This window comes from Scomber scombrus, chromosome 11 (assembly GCF_963691925.1).
Source record: "Scomber scombrus chromosome 11, fScoSco1.1, whole genome shotgun sequence".
Taxonomy (NCBI): domain Eukaryota; kingdom Metazoa; phylum Chordata; class Actinopteri; order Scombriformes; family Scombridae; genus Scomber; species Scomber scombrus.
In genome coordinates, this window is record NC_084980.1 from 27,425,162 (window position 1) to 27,442,726 (window position 17,565).

At 38.0% G+C, this 17,565-nt stretch overlaps 1 protein-coding gene across 1 annotated transcript in view; it reads right to left on the bottom strand.

Annotated features, from left to right (window-relative positions):
* LOC133991275 (guanine nucleotide-binding protein G(olf) subunit alpha) overlaps positions 1–11,401 on the bottom strand; it is a 52,387-nt gene extending 40,986 nt beyond the window's left edge. Inside the window, exon 1 of the mRNA XM_062429804.1 lies at positions 10,756–11,401. Coding sequence (XP_062285788.1) covers positions 10,756–11,275 — 520 coding nt within the window. The 5' untranslated portion in view covers positions 11,276–11,401. The remainder of the gene's footprint in view (positions 1–10,755) is intronic.
* Between the last annotated feature and the right edge of the window lie 6,164 nt (positions 11,402–17,565).

Below are 17,565 nucleotides of genomic sequence, written 5' to 3' on the forward strand. Positions count from 1 at the left end.
AACAAGCTTTTAAAATAAAATATAACACATTGTTGTTAAAAGATGATTTTTGACGTCTTACAAAAAAAAAAAAAGCAGTGTGTATTCAGTCACATTTCTGATGTCTATTAGTTGAAAACAGCGCCACCACATAGTGAGTCTTCCCTCTTAAACTTCTCACATGGTTTTTATTTCAATGAATATATATAAACACAATTTAACCACAAATCAAAATCTTTGTCTTTGAATTTTTGCTTTTTCTTCTTTCCTCTCCCAATAATCATCTCACCACCCCTCCACATTTATCTGCTGACCCTTTGGAGGGGCCCCACCCCTAGGTTGGGAACCACTGGACTAAACTAGCTAACTGTACAGTATATAAAGTAGTGTAAACTAGCTCCACCTCCAGCAGCTACAACAGTAACATGCTGCTCTAACACTGATGCTTCACTATTAATAATCTAATGATGTCATAATAATAATATATCAGTCAGAGGACCAAACCACTACTTTACTGTAATACTGCATACTACATCACTCATAATACTGCAGTACTTTTACTGTAATACTGCATACTACATCACTCATAATACAGCAGTACTTTTACTGTAATACTGCATACTACATCGCTCATAATACTGCAGTACTTTTACTGTAATACTGCATACTACATCACTCATAATACTGCAGTACTTTTACCGTAATACTGCATACTACATCGCTCATAATACTGCAGTACTTTTACCGTAATACTGCATACTACATCACTCATAATACTGCAGTACTTTTACCGTAATACTGCATACTACATCACTCATAATATTGCAGTACTTTTACTGTAATACTGCATACTACATCGCTCATAATACTGCAGTACTTTACTGTAATACTGCATACTACATCACTCATAATACTGCAGTACTTTACTGTAATACTGCATACTACATCACTCATAATACTGCAGTACTTTTACTGTAATACTGCATACTACATCACTCATAATACTGCAGTACTTTTACTGTAATACTGCATACTACATCACTCATAATACTGCAGTACTTTTACTGTAATACTGCATACTACATCACTCATAATACTGCAGTACTTTTACTGTAATACTGCATACTACATCACTCATAATACTGCAGTACTTTACTGTAATACTGCATACTACATCACTCATAATACTGCAGTACTTTACTGTAATACTGCATACTACATCACTCATAATACTGCAGTACTTTACTGTAATACTGCATACTACATCACTCATAATACTGCAGTACTTTACTGTAATACTGCATACTACATCACTCATAATGTACTTTTACTAGTTGGATTTTTCATGCAGAACTTTTTACTTTTTTTACTTCCTGTATTAGTACTTTTACCTAAATAAAGACTCTGAATACTTCTTCCACCTCTTGGCTTCGTCTACCTCTACAGTTTTTAAAATACAGGTCTGGGGGTCCTTGAGCAGTTGGGACATTACTCATATTTTTTTTTTATATATATATGAGTAAAATTATAAAAAGTAATATCAGCAAAATATACGTATAGTATCATAAGTATGCAAAGAGGTTTATATTACTTATGTGATGTCATACAAGTAGCATTTTAATGTTGCAGGTGGTCGAGCTGCAGCAAATGTTACCTGCTTTATTTAAATTGTTGCTAATATGCTTCATATTTTGCAATATGGTGTATTTTTTTATGAAGATGTAAGTTACAGCATTTACAGATTAAGATTTAAAATTAAAAACATTATAAAATAAGATGCAGTGTAATGTTTAACTACTAAAACCAGTTCAATAATATATCTAACAGGGGTCACTCTGGTGCATTATGGGTACTTTCGCTTTTGATAGACTCCTTTTAAGTGCATTTTGTTGATAATAAGTGAACTTTACTTAAGTCCAAAGTATATATATGCAGGACTTTAACCTGTAAAAGGGTTATTTTTATATTGTACTATTGAGTAGAAGGATTTGAGTAGTTAAGCTACCATGGTGGCCAAGAAAATATCTTATCTTATTTGTGTCTATTTTAAGCACCTTTTATGACCATTTAACTCTTCTATAGACCAATGGTTCCCTACCTGGAGGGCGATGCCCCACTCAGTGACTCAAGTGATAAACTTAAGGGTCACAGTATGATTAACAAGATTTAAAAAAGTACATTTTACTACAAAAAATATTCAAATAAATCGATCTGAGGATGAAGAATGATAATGTTCTCGTCCCCCCAGCTGTTTAAGCACCCTGAGCAAAACTCCGAGCCCCCCTCTTAAACTAGCTGGGTCAACAGCATTTTTCAGTCAGAGTGTGGAAAGATCATCTTCCCTTTGCTAGATTAACTAATCAAAAGTACACATTACATCAAGTCACAGCAACATCCTAACCTTTGTACAGTACGTTACCTTACTGTAAAAAGTGCAGTGATATCATATGAGAGATAAACGTGGCATGCAGTGTGTGATTGGGTCACTATAAAGTCAGCACTGAGTCATAATGTAATGGTGGTTGTAGTACAGAACATTATAGTAGTATATATGTTTTAACAGTTTAATATAGTTAACACATTAAGCAATACAAATACCATAAAGTATAATTCGATTTTCTAAAAATGTCAGTACACCGTCAGTCTCACAACTGCCCCACTTAAAGAAACTGCTAATAATTGCACTTTATGCCATGATGTTTATGCCTTTTATAAGAATTTAAAAAACTACCAAGGCCTATAAATGAACCTCAAACTACAGACCACCACTGGATCAATGCTGTGGGACTCTGCCTGTTGTCTGTCCTTACATAACACCCTGTGTGTGTGTGTGTGTGCTGAGAGATGAATACATTACTATCAGTACTGTATGTTTGTGACATATGATAAAATTTTTTTAAAAAACCACCAACCAAACAGAATATGCACAACAATAATAAAACTGCGACACTGCATTTCACAGTTTTTGCCTGTAAGGAAACACACACAGAAACTGTCTCACTATGACTATTGTCTGACCTTTTTGTTTAGCTTGCTGTGGCTTCCTCTCACCTCGACCACGATGAGGTGTGTGCTGGTTAAGGTTTAGGCATGTCAGCAAGCAAACGCTGCACGTCTAAACTTCCTTTGTGTAAATATGTAGGTAACAGAAAGTCAGTCATGTTTCATTAGCAATGCCTCTGTCAGTATGCAAAGTGTGAAAACAGAGTAATGAATTTTGGAAAGTGTTTCATTTAAGAGCAACTGCTAAAAACTTGGCAGCAAAGGCCTCAGCATTGAGCTAATGCTAAGCTAACTCTCACTAAACCACACACAGGTCAGAAAAAAAAGCTAATTTCAAATAAACTGTACTGTATCCTCTACATCATCGACGCTCGTAGATCATTTAATATCACGAGACGAGCACTGGTGATTATTTGTGTAACATATAACAAGGAGTGTGCTGTTTATTGTCCACGTTATGCAAACACAATGCAAATACTAGTTCCATGTAGTGAAATGAGCGCTGCATGAGTTGTGCATCATGCAAATCGAGACTGGAACGTTCACTTCATTTATGGCGGTGTGAAAATGTAACCACCACTCACTGCTTCCCACCACCCCCCCCCCCCCCCCTACCAAAAGAGAGAGAGAGTGAAAAAAAAAAAAAAAAAAAAAAGCATGTCTCCCCCACCTTAGAAAGCAAGGTCAAAACAAATGACTGGCCCACATCACCCTCTAGTGGTCAGAGGCGGCATTGCACACATGTCAGCTCACTATGAATGATATGGAATTAGGTTCTGATGCATAAATTATCATCATCCTTTTTCAGGAAGTCTGACAAAGTATTGCCTGATTTTTTATATTTAGCCTTACTGCATATTCATCTGAACTTGACTAAAAGGTGGAGTGAGCTTGTTAAAGGTAAGGCCAACACTGCAAATGTCATTTAAACTACAAGTAAATTCTGCTTGATTCAAAACCTGATTAACATGTTTTTACTATTGTCAGACCAGCAACAACACTATTATAATGCTTGGAGTTTAATTCACATATCCTGGCAGTTTAAGGCCGTTAAAGATAATTATCTGCTATATTATTATCCTTTTAATAAATGCATTAAACATACTCAACTACATGGGATATTTTGCTTTGTACTGTTACAGTAAATCTAACAGTATCTGCCACTTAATAGAGTTCTCTTATATATAAATCTTCCACACTTGTTTACAAGCTACAACTATAATTGAAGCATGTGCTGTAAAAAAAAGGAGGCACATTTTCCAAATGATATCCAGCTAAATTTAGCCTCCTTGATTTTTTTTTTTTTTTTCCTGAACTTTGAAGCACACTCTTTTAAGGGCGGAGGCTCTTGATAAAGCGTAAATTATACAGTAAGCAAAAAAAAAAAAAAAAAAAAAAAAACAAAACACATAGTCCAATGTCCTTCTGGTGTAGTTCACTTTCATTCAGATTATGCAAGCCGCCGCGGCAGCTCTGCTATCAGTGTATCATAAATATGACAATAATTCATACTCCGGTATCTCCTGTTAGCCGTTATGTTAACTGGGAACTCTGTGCACTCGGTAGCAAAGTTCAACAATGGTCAATGATAAAACCCATTTAGACAGAAGCAAAGTTCACCTGACTCTACTTGTATTTAAAGGGGAGGGGCAACAGGGGCTATATGTTTCACTATGTGCCTCTGTGGATGAGTAAGCTTTTCCAAAATATGGTTTCACATGCTCGATAGAAGCATAAAAAACAAAAGGAGGAGAAAAAAAGACAGAAAAAACACGACTTCTAACAAGGTATTCACTGGCTACAAACTTCCCTACTTCATTTTCAGTGATCATTTCTGTCGAGTCTTCCACATTGCTAACAGCCTGTTGTTCTGGCTTGTGAAGGGTGATAAGGCTGAGATATGAAACAGCCAGTTAAGGACATCTAGGAAAGCTGTAACAGATATTATCACAGGGCCTGTACAGAATCTGATCCAAGAGACCTAACAATAAAGTTACTTCCTTTCCAAGAAATAATAGGAACTTGGCTTCCAGTTCCCATCCCCTGTATTCCTGTATTCATTTACTAAAGGAACTCTATAAAAGGAATTTTAGATTTTTTTGTCCTCTGGTCAAACATGTTTAATAATAAGTTTGTAAAAAAATAAAAAAATAAAAATTCAAAATACATTGGAATTGATTCGAGTGACATTTTTGCAGTGTCTTAAAATAGGACCGTGTTTATTGTGTTCATTAGAAAGGGTTCGTAATAATGACCCACTTGAGCGGGAAATTTCCTGATGAACACGAAATATATCATGTACTTGACTTCCCACGTCTAAAAAACAAACAAAGTTCTATTTTTAAGGCAACTTAACACCAGTATTCCCATCACAACCGAGCCTTATTCTGATTAATATAAACAATCTTCTTTTTGCAGTGGTTGGTGATAGTTAGAGAACTACCTTGATACTTTTTGGGGGGACATATCATAAGCTTCATATCCATTATACCATCGGTTAAATGTTAAATTATCTGGTGGGTATTGTCTCCCTGTATTGATTGATGCCTATAACAATTTATAAAAGCCCAAATTGCTTATTTTCTCTTATCTGACAGTCCAACACTCAAATACTCCCATTAGCAACAGAGAAGAAACAGACGATTTTTGATTAAAATTTACTTTTGACATTATTTTCAATGTATAATAAGTTAAAAAAAAAGGACATTTAAAAAAAGAATTCTTAATATAATAATAAAACAAGACTTTGATTTTCCTATCGGGCCACTTACTGTAGAAGCATCTGATTTACAAAGCTTCAGTTCAGTGGTTTTGACTGCACCTAATTTGAATTAAAGCAAGTGATATTTGCTCAGTATTATTAGCGGTCTGTCTGCCTGTCTGTCACATATGTAAATTTAGCTCTCATATTTATTTATTGAATAACTTTACGTTAAACAAATTAAGCACCAGACTAACTTTTTTATTGTCATTTCTGAAAAACTCAAAATAATCCTTCAAAGTGAAAAATATGACGTCTTTAATATAAATTTTTGTAAATCCTATCCCAAATTTTGCTGAATTTTTTCAAACTGTAGTAACTGTGTCTGAATTATCAATCATAAGCTTGTTTTTTTATACTGTAAAATATAAGCTTTTATTTCCAAAACACCAAAAAAATCCGGATTTTGAGAATAAAATGAGACATTTGCGAAACTTATCTTTCCGTTTTATAATCTATCCCTTTACTCTGACTGCGGTAAATTATGAACTTGTGGTTTATACAATAAGAGACTTAAAAATTTATTCCATATGACTAAATAATCAAACATGTAAGTGACTATAAATCTGACGGCTTCCAGTACAAGCTGCACACAGCTGCCCAATACTTCCTTATGGCTATCATTATTCAACTAAAATACCTGCAGCAAATACAAACAGATAAAGTGACCCAGATTAGCGAGCATACGTTGCCTTGAAATGTAACACTATTTGAAAGGTGTCCACTTTCAACAGGAGGAACACAAACCAGCTCAGTCCTCATGTGGCATGCAACAGGAGTCCGACTAGGAGACCTGGAGGGGTATAAAGTCCCTGAAGGCCTCTTAAGAAAAAAAACCTAGAAGTGGCCTGTGGCTCGCGCTGAGGCTCCTTGGTTGAACCAGGACAAGATAGCTCTGAAAATAAATGTGATTCTACAGCGGTGAAGAAAAGCCGCCCCCCCCAAAAACCATAATGACATGTTAAAAATCACACAGGTCAAACATGCTGTGTGTGACACTTGTCTTTGTTTGTGTGAGAGCGGTTAACTCAGGAAATTCAACTGTTCACTCTTTTATTATTTAAAGTAACCAGTTCTTTCACTATTTTTAAAATAAAGCAGATACTAATCATGCAGTATCGTGATCGGTAATGCAACTCTAGTTGTGTTTATTGTATATGTGCCAAAATTCAAGCATTGCTTTTCTCGTCAGGGTAGCGGATACGCCACTTAAGCTCATTTTTTTGTAAGTTAAAAACACTCACCATTGATTTTTATCCTGCATGTATATCCAGTGTTGGTTGCAAGAGATGGTTACCGACTGTGTGTGTGATAAAATAACACAATGCACAAGCTAAATCCAAATAAATTATGACTGCGTGGGTATGCAATTCTTTCTATTTCTACTCCTTAAAGCAGCAGGAAGGGTAACTTAAGTAAAAGTGTATTGGAGCCTTTCTGCTAACTGTGTGCAGAGGATGAAATATGCTCTAAAGTAGAAGGAGTAGAAGAGGACTGGTGAACCTGAAACACCTCCATCTAGAAACATACTATCCAGGAATAGTACTATAATGCTGCTGACTGATGTTTAAAAAGCCTAAATCATATAAAACACCAATAATGGGATGCGAGCGAGTCTCAGATAACATAATTTATAATACAAAATGGATATAAGCCCTGTGATTTTTTTTAAGTTCTTAAATAAACTTAAGTAATCATTTACTCTATAAAACGCCAAACATAATGTCAAACCCCACCTTTAAAAAGTTGCCATAACTGAGATAACCCTTATCATTGATTATTTATGGCAGTATGACACATAGCAAGATAAGGGAAAAGCTGCGGTATGTACAGGTATGATGACAATGCTAAAGCGAAGCATTTTGTCTTTTGTGTGTGAAGCTCTGTGACAGGCCGGTGTTTTGGTATCTTTATCAAACATGGAATTAATTAATTACCATTTTATATCGTTTTGATTGATTCATTTCAACACCAAAGCTCCTTTTTCCAACCATGAATAAGGAAAATACTACTATAATTTACTCCACTGAACTATATTACACTATATATAACACTCAACTATGTTATACATGATAGGGACAAAATATTAAGAACACCAGTCAATATAATGCAGCTCAGTACGCCACTAACCACTTAGTACGACCTCAATAATAAACATAAAGCAGAATTATCACTTTTTTGACAATGTTAACAAAAACTGACAATGTGTAAACTTTTTTTTTTTAACCCTCCTGTTGTCCTCAGGTCAAGGAAGGACAGGAGGAAAGGATGAGGAAGGAAGGAAAGGAGGAAGGAAGCAGGGAGGGAAGGAGGGAGGAAGGAAGGAAGGAAGGAAATGAGTAAGGAGGAAAAGAGGAAGGAAGTAAGGAGAGAAGGAAGGAATGAAGGAAGGAACGAAGGAAGGAAAGGAGTAATGAGGGAGGGAGGGAGGAAAGGAGGAAGGAAGGAAGGAAGGAAGGAAGGAAGGAAGGAAGGAAGGAAGGAAGGAGAGAAGGAAGGAATGAAGGAGGGAAGGAAGGAATGGAGTAAGGAGTGAGCGAGGGAGAGAAAGGAGGAAGGAAGGAAGGAAGGGATGAGGAAGGGAGGAAAGAAGGAAAGAAGGAAGGAAGGAAGGAAGGAAGGAAAGGAGTAAGGAGGAAAAGAGGAAGGAAATAAGGAGAGAAGGAAGGAATGAAGGAAGGAAGGAAGGAAGGAAGGAAGGAAGGAAGGAAGGAAGGAAGGAAGGAAGGAAGGAGAGAAGGAAGGAAGGAAGGAAGGAAGGAAAGGAGTAAGGAGGAAAAGAGGAAGTAAGGAGAGAAGGAAGGAACGAAGGAAGGAAGGAAGGAGAGAAGGAAGGAAAGAAGGAAGGAAGGAATGAAGGAAGGAACGAAGGAAGGAAGGAATGAAGGAAGGAAGGAACAAAGGTAGGAAGGACTACACTCCCCGCCATACTATACTACACTTATATATTATGAATTACCTTACTTATACAAGTTTTTAAAGTGTACTAGATCCATACTTCATATTATACTTCTCTACTTTCCAACAGGCTGCTACTCTCTACTTTACTGCACTACACATTTACCACGGGCCGGTATACTCTACTATAATTATACTCTACTACTACACACTATACTGCATTACAACACCATACTCTATGTCTCAATAGCCAAAAGCTATGTGATCTCTGATGTTTGGATACTAAACCCTACTTTACTATACTCTATATTAAACTGTGCAACACTGTAGTTTACTCTACTCCACTATACTATGCTGAGTATTTATTTAAAATACATCTTACTGTAGATGTGCCACATTCAATAACATTACATGACTATACTGTAGGCCACTATACTCTCACTATACTACTAAAACGTAAAACACACCACTATATTATACGATAGGCTACTATACTCATAATATACTACTATAACCTACAGTACTCTACTATACTAGGTCAGTATACTACTATAAATTACAATAGGCCACTATACTATAACACACTATACACTATACTAGGCTACACAATAAGCCATTATACTATAACACACTATACACTATACTAGGCTATACAATAAGCTACTATACTCACACTATACTGCTATTAACTTACAATATGTCACTATACTTACACTATATTATACTGTACTATATTCACACCATACAACTATAACTTACCCTATACTATACTAGGCTATACAAAAGGCCACTATACTCACAATATACCACTATAACCTACTATACTCCGCTATACTAGGCCACTATACTCACACTATGCTGCTATTAACTTACGATATGTCACTATACTTACACTATGCTATATTCACACCATACAACTATAACTCACACTATACTAGGCTATACAATAGGCCACTATACTCACACTATACTACTATTAACTTACAATACGTCACTATATTCACACTATATTATACTGTACTGTAGTCACGCTATACAACTATAACTCACACTATACAATAGGCCACTATACTCACACTATACTAATATTAACTTACAATATTTACACTATACTTACACTATATTATACATTACTATATTAACACTATACAACTGTAACTTACACTATACTAAACCATACAATAGGCCGATATACTCACAATATACTGCTATTACCTTACAATACGTCACTATACTTGCATTATATAATACTGTACTATCCTCACACTATACAACTATAACTTAATATTACAATAATATTAATATTATAACTCAATAGGCCACTATACTCACAGTCACAATATACCACTACAACCTACGATACTCCGCTATACTCACACTATGCTGCTATTAACTTACAATACGTCACTATACTTACACTATATCATACTGTACTATCCTCACACCATACGACTATAACTTACACTATACTAGACCATACAATAAGCCACTATACTCACACTACTCTACTATTAACTTACAATATGTCACTATACTCACACAATATGTCACAATACTATCCTATAGTCACACTATTTAACTATAATTTATAAATACACCCGTAAACTTAGACTACACTATACTTTAGGCCACTATACTACTACACACATGTACTAAACTACACTACACTAGTTTCCAAAGCAAGCATGACTAATAGGCATAGGTTAAAACTGATGTCACACTCTTTATACTCCTTTATTATACTATAACTATACTCCAGTATCCAGGGTCTCTATGAATGAGTGTGTAAGGCTACTTGTCCATTTAGATAAACTACAGTATGTTTAATTGGCTCTTTTTTTCTTTTTTCTTCTTTTTTTTAAATCCCCTTTAAACCCTAATGTAACAGTAACAGGACAGCAGGCCCAGTGAGTGTGCGGCTACCGTCCATCTTCATCATTTGTCATTGACAGCCGTAGGGGGGGTAGTCTTCACAGCCAAGCCAACAGATGTGGCAGAAGGCCTCGCCAGAGCAGTGACATAATTTCTGGAAAGGCCAGGACGTTTTTTTTTTTTGGTTTCTAATAATAAAACACCTTCCTAGTCCAACAACAACACAGAGGTCCACAACTTACCGAGCAGCAGCAGCCGATGCGTCTGTTTATACTCCCGTTTGAGCTCCTTCAGCTCAATGTCAATTTTCTTACTGTGTTTTTTTGCCTCCTTCTGAAGCTCCTTCTGGGCCTCCTTCTCCTCCACTAGCAATTTGTCCCAGTTTTTCTGCTTTTGGGTGCCAGGCTTTTGAGGCAGCTGCAAGCGTCGGCCGCGGTCCTTCCCTGTCCCCTTACCACCACCACCACCACCTCCTCCACCGCCTCCTCCACCGCCACCTCCGTTTTGTATGAGTACACCGTCTGTGCCGGTGTCTCCACGGCGGTGCTCCCCGGCCGGGAGCCTGGCAGGGTCCCCGGGGCGCACCGGGCCGCCGTCGCCGCCGCGTAGCGCCGAAGTCTCCCCGCATCCCCCGGTGTCCTCCTGGCGCGCTCCCCCGGCGCGGGTCGCGTCCGGAGGCTGGTCCGAGTCCGAGGTAGCGTTGGAGATAGAGCCGCTCAGGTCCCCGAAGAGCCGGGGACGCAAACTGTAGCACAGCCCCATGTTGAAACCAATATTTGTCTGTGAATGTGATTTATCATAAATTAAAATATCAAAAAAAAAATTGCAGTCACGCCACCAGTCCTAACGTGCCATCGTTACATTGGAGCTCCAGCGGTGCGATCTAAGTCCAAAATCGAGCCGAAAATGTGAATGAATTATGCTCCGACATTTGCTATATGTCATTTTGCATTTTCCCCAGTCAGCCTTCGCTTCGTAGTTAGTGGATCACCTGATCCTTTAGTGGACACTGCGGGTCCACCTTACCGTAAGTAACCAAAAGCACAACCTTGGAGAAAAACGCGGATATCCGCTGCGCAGACGGGCAACAATCTGACTGCACAGTTGTTAGGTGCAATGCACGGCACGTCATGTTACTACAGTATGGCCATTTCGAGAATGCTGGTCATGATTCTCATTCCTCACATTTCAAAGCCTGCATGTCTGAGGACACTTACAGCATTGTAGATAGAGAACCTGCTCTTTATTATCAGAGAAATCACACATGGCGTCTCTTGTGTGTGTGTGGAGGGGGGGGGGTTGTTTTTTTTGGCTATACTATTTCTTTAAAAAAACATTAAACGCTACCCACAAGATTATTATGAAATATTATAATAAGATTAAAACTTCTAACATGGTGTTTTAACTATTTTAATCCGATTACAATCATTTAAGCATTACTTTACTACCTCTGTAGTCCGATACAACTCTGATATAAATTCTACAATTATGAAGTTTATGCTGTTTTTTTTATTAACATTATCCAAAAAAGTGATATTTCTGCTTTATGTTTATTATTTTGCTCATATTGGGTAATTGTGGTGGTGAATTAGGAGGATTCCTTATACTTAATGGTGCTTTTTATATTTGGTCCACTCCATTAATATACATGATAGGGACAAAATAATAAGAACACCAGTCAATATAATGCAGCTCAGTACACCACTAACCACTTAGTACGACCTCAATAATAAACATAAAGCAGAATTATCACTTTTTTGACAATGTTAACACAAACTGACAATGTGTATAAACTTTTTTTTTAACCCTCCTGTTGTCCTCAGGTCAAGGAAGGACAGGAGGAAGGAAGGAAGGAAGGAGAGAAGGAAGGAAGGAAGGAAGGAAGGAAGGAAGGAAGGAAGGAAGGAAGGAAGGAAGGAAGGAAGGAAGGAAGCAGGGAGGGAAGGAGGGAGGAAGGAAGGAAGGAAGGAAGGAAGGAAAGGAGTAAGGAGGAAAAGAGGAAGGAAGTAAAGAGAGAATGAAGGAAGGAAGGAAGGAAGGAAGGAAAGAAAGAAAGGAGTAAGGAGGGAGGGAGGGAGGAAAGGAGGGAGGAAGGAAGGAAGCAGGGAGGGAAGGAGGGAGGAAGGAAGGAAGGAAGGTAGGAAAGAAGGAAGGAAGGAAGGAAAGAAAGGAGTAAGGAGGGAGGGAGGGAGGAAAGGAGGAAGGATGGAAGGAAGGAAGGAAGGAAGGAAGGAAGGAAGGAAAGAATGAAGCAGGGAGGGAAGGAGGGAGGAAGGAAGGACGGAAGGAAAGGAGTAAGGAGAAAAAGAGGAAGGAAGTAAGGAGAGAAGGAAGGAATGAAGGAAGGAAGGAAGGAAGGAAGGAAGGAGAGAAGGAAGGAAGGAAGGAAGGAAGGAAGGAAGGAAGGAAGGAAGGAAGGAAGGAAGGAAAGAAAGGAGTAAGGAGGGAGGAAGGAAGGAAGGAAAAGAGTGAGGAGGGAGGGAGGAAGGAAAGCAGGAAGAAAGGAAGGAAGGAAGGAAGGAAGGAAGGAAAGAGAGGAGTAAGGAGAGGGAGGGACGGAGGAAAGGAGTAAGGAGGAAAAGAGGAAGGAAGTAAGGAGAGAAGGAAGGAAGGAAGGAAGGAAGGAAGGAAGGAAGGAAGGAAGGAAGGAAAGAAAGGAGTAAGGAGGGAGGAAGGAAGGATGGAAGGAAGGAAGGAAGGAAGGAAGGAAGGAAGGAAGGAAGGAAGGAAGGAAGGAAGGAAGGAAGGAAAAGAGTGAGGAGGGAGGGAGTAAGGAAAGCAGGAAGGAAGGAAGGAAGGAAGGAAGGAAGGAAGGAAGGAAGGAAGGAAGGAAGGAAAGAGAGGAGTAAGGAGAGGGAGGGACGGAGGAAAAGAGGAAGGAAGTAAGGAGAGAAGGAAGGAAGGAAGAAAGGGAGGAAGGAAAAAGGGAAGGAGGGGAAGAACGAAGGAAAAATTAAAGAAAGAGGGAGGAAGGAAGGAAAGAAGGAACAGTGAAAAGAGACGGGGTCAATTTAATGCAGTTTAAATGTGCCAGACTTTTCATTTATATTCCTTTAATGGTTTATTACAAATTAATGATCTGATATTATCAATACAGAAGAGATATATAGACTATAAAACCAATGAGAGTGTGTAAAGGCGGTGCTATAAAGACTCATGATTGCAAGTTTGGTTTTCTGTATCTTAAGTTTATGATTAAAAGGTTAGGGTAATTAATGCTCTCTCTTAATTTAATAGACCTCTGCTAGTTGCCCTTGTTGCCCCGCTGCTACCATCCTTCTGCATTATGACCTGGTTCATTTGGGGAGGTACAAGCCCATGTAAGACCTTAACCCTCCTGTTGTCCTCGAGTCAAGGAAGGAAGGGAGGAAGAAGGAATGAAAGGAGGGAGGAAGGAAGGAAGGAAGGAAGGGAGGAAGAAGGAAGGAAGGAAGTGAGGAAGAAAGAAGGAAGGAGAGGAGGGAGGAAGGAAGGAAGGGGGGAAGGAAGGAGAGAAGGAAGGAAAGGAGGGAGGAAGGAAGGGAGGAAAGGAAAGAAGGGAAGGAGGAATGAAAGGAAGGAATGAAGGAAGGACGGAGGAAAGAAGGAAGGAGGGAGGGAGAAAGGAAAAGAGGAAGGGAGGAAGGAAAGAAAAAGAGAAAGAAGGGAAAGAGGAAGGAAGGAAGGAAGGAAGGAAAGGAGGGAGGAAGGTAGGGAAGAAAGAAAGGAAGGAAGGAAGGATGGAGGAAAGAAGGAAGGAAGGAAGGTAGGAGGGAGGGAGTAAAGATGGAAGGAGGGAGGGAGGGAGAAAGGAAAAGTGGAAGGGAGGAAAGAAGGAACAGTCAAAACAGACGGGGTCGATTTGACCCTGGAGGACGACAGGAGGGTTAAAGATGAGGCAAGCATCTGCAAAAACTAAATTAAATAACAAAAGATATATTAATTTTACGGTTAGTTCAGTTCAACAGCAGCCAAAACTATCACAACACAAAATAATAAAAAATATAAGAATATTTGGTTCTTGGTGTCTTCGCCTGCTGTTTGCACATCTGTGGTGAATAAAAACAAATAGTAGACTTTAGCTTTATGATGCTTTTTGGGTGGAGGTCCCTTGAATTAAAAATTTACTGATCAGGTTCCTTTATGACATTTATACTTGTTTCTTTTTTTTTCTTCTTTTTTTTAAAAAGGGGATTACCTGGATAATGAGGGCCAGCACCCCAATTGGATGCAGTGTTGAAAATGAACCACTAGATGGCGCATTTGTAAAACACATCCGGTATGAGGCAGTGTGTCCTGCATGTAATATCTCAGCTAAATTTCTCAATAGCAATACTACACACAACTAAAAAGTAGGGGTTTAAAAAAATAAAAATAAACTGCTGTTCCCTTTTCCAATTGGATAAAAAATAGTCTCAATCATTTGTGCTGTAATTTTACAATAGGCCTACATTTGCACTATTTGATGTATGTTATGCATTATAACCCTGATGCATTGTGGATACTCTATATTAAAGGAAGATTTATAGTGCTCAAACAATACATTTTTAAAGACCTCTCCTAACAGGTTCACTCTCTACTCTTTTCCCCCCTCTACAGATGAAGTTTGCATAGTTGTTAGATGGAAAAGTAGCACCCTAAGTACTTCTTACTCATCTCCTTTTTCTCTCATTTTAAAGTTAAGACGGGAAAGTTTAATGTTTACTGACCTTGTAAACAAATGTGTGCTATGGCCAAAAACTCCAGAACAGCTATTAATTGGACCTTGTGGTGAGATTGTTTTGTTCAGTTACAGTTTTATTATAATAATCAACTTTCAGTGCAAAAATGGAAAACTACTGTATATCAAAATACATGGAAAACTATATCTGCTGAGGATCATGTGGTAGGACTGAGAGCTCCAGGTATTTACCCTTTATTTATGAGAACATTTTTGCCTACAGAAAAATAATATTTACTTTTATTTGAGTTCCTCTATTATTACATCCCTGCCACACACAATATTTCAGCTCTTCTGGATTATTATTTCATTATAATTAATATATTTGTATTGATTATTTTCCTATTATATATATTAAGATTTTATGATTTTAATTCATTATATGATATATTTTATTGAATTTACTGCATTTATTATATGGTTTATCACATTATTATTATTATGTCATTTAATCGGGCCTCTGCGTTGCCTAGGAGACAGGAAGCCGCCTTCATTTTTGTTCCTAGGACGGCGAAGTCATGACCCGCCCTACTCTGCCTGTGATTGGCTTAGCCTGACGTTCTTTCCCTAACAGTAACCAATCATACTCACCCAACTAACTCGGCCAACGAGTACTAGCCAATCAGAGGCGGAGTGGGGCGGATTGTGACTTCGCCATCCTAGGAAAATTATTGGCCAACCAACGGAGCAGACGGGCAGGATCTTTCCCCAGCGAGCATCAGGGTGTCGACACCTCCACCTCACGGATATGTCTTCTGTGGTGGGTATACATGACTAAGTGTTACTTATGTTACGTAAGACACTGTAAAAAAAATATATATATATTTAAAATGTCTGCTTTGTCGTACTATGAATTATAACAGTAACGTTAGCTTATTTTGCTATCTAGCTCCTGTTTTTACCCATTACAGCTAATCATAAAATATAGATATTAAAAAATCTCCTTCTTTTTGAGCAAGAGTGCATTTAAATGTCAATCTGAAGCTTTAAGAAGGTTAGAAACAGTCTGAGTTAGTCATGTCAAGTGTATATCTGTCACATTTAAAGTCTTTTAAAGCATCAAACTTCCTCTTTGTGTCTAAAAATATAAATAAGGCAATGTTAAAAAGGCTGTCCAACAATATCCAATACCACAGAGACACATATTGTGCAAAAAAAGGTAAAAGTGCAAGTGCATTTATCATTCTACACACAATGTATAATGACTATTTTATTGTACTGTGGCTGTTCACAAGTCTAAAGGCAATACTACAGTCAATCTTAAGCACATTCCTGATGTCATTAGGTTAAAATAGTAATATAGGACGCGTGTGTGGGTTGTTGAAAGTTGTCATCAGGACAGTTTTTCATCAGGAAAACACCTTTTCATTGACTATTTGACCTTCTGGATAGGAGCTGCAGAACATGTGGACCAAATAAATGGATCGCCAACTCATTAACATTTACAATTTCAGACTTAGATGACGAGTAGAAACATAAAATAACAGTATAGCTTTTTTTTTTTATTGCAGAATATTTGCTAACTTTAAACTTGCACAGAGTGAGAAGCGTTTGACACATGCTTAAAGATGTTAACATTTCTAACTGGAAATGTGATGGTTTACTAGAGAGCTACATACATGATCCTTTATTAATGATGCAGATCTGATGCCTTATTATTACCTTAAGTGTCAGTAAATCATTTCATCAATCAATAACAATTAATTCAACTTTTAGACTCTTTCTAATGGCGCCTTATCAGAGAGGGGTCATCAGAAAGTGGAGCCATCCTGACTAAACTAGTCCACACTTGCACAAATCTGACTCCACGTTCCAGTCTTATGTCATTTATAAATACACTGGCGCTAATTTGTTAAACTCTGGCTAAGATGTACTCTCCAGTCCTGTGCATGGCAAAATGTGGGTTAACTGGGTGTAAAAGAAAAACAGGAGAACATAAATAGTGAAAGAATGATGTTCATATGATTGTCTGAAAGTAACAAATTGGATTCAGACCCACCTCTAAAGACCACTGATTCACTTTTATACAATCAGTGTTAGAAAAAGGCAAATAAAGCCTTTAATCTCAGTATCAGATTCATGAGTATATTCTTGGTGTTAAAGATCACAAACCTATTACACTTTATCAAACACAAGTGAGCCAGCATGGATCTTATTTTTAAATGCTGTGAACTTGAAAACCACCTCCTACTGTGAGGCCGTGTCCTGGCACACTTTCTTAATCACACGCCAACTTAATCCACTTCCTCTCACAGGGGATTCCTCCGTCTGCAGCACAGGCTTAGCTTAAGGATAGGTGAGACACAGGCAGCAACAGGCAGGATCGAGACAGCGTCGCTTTCCCCACTCATCC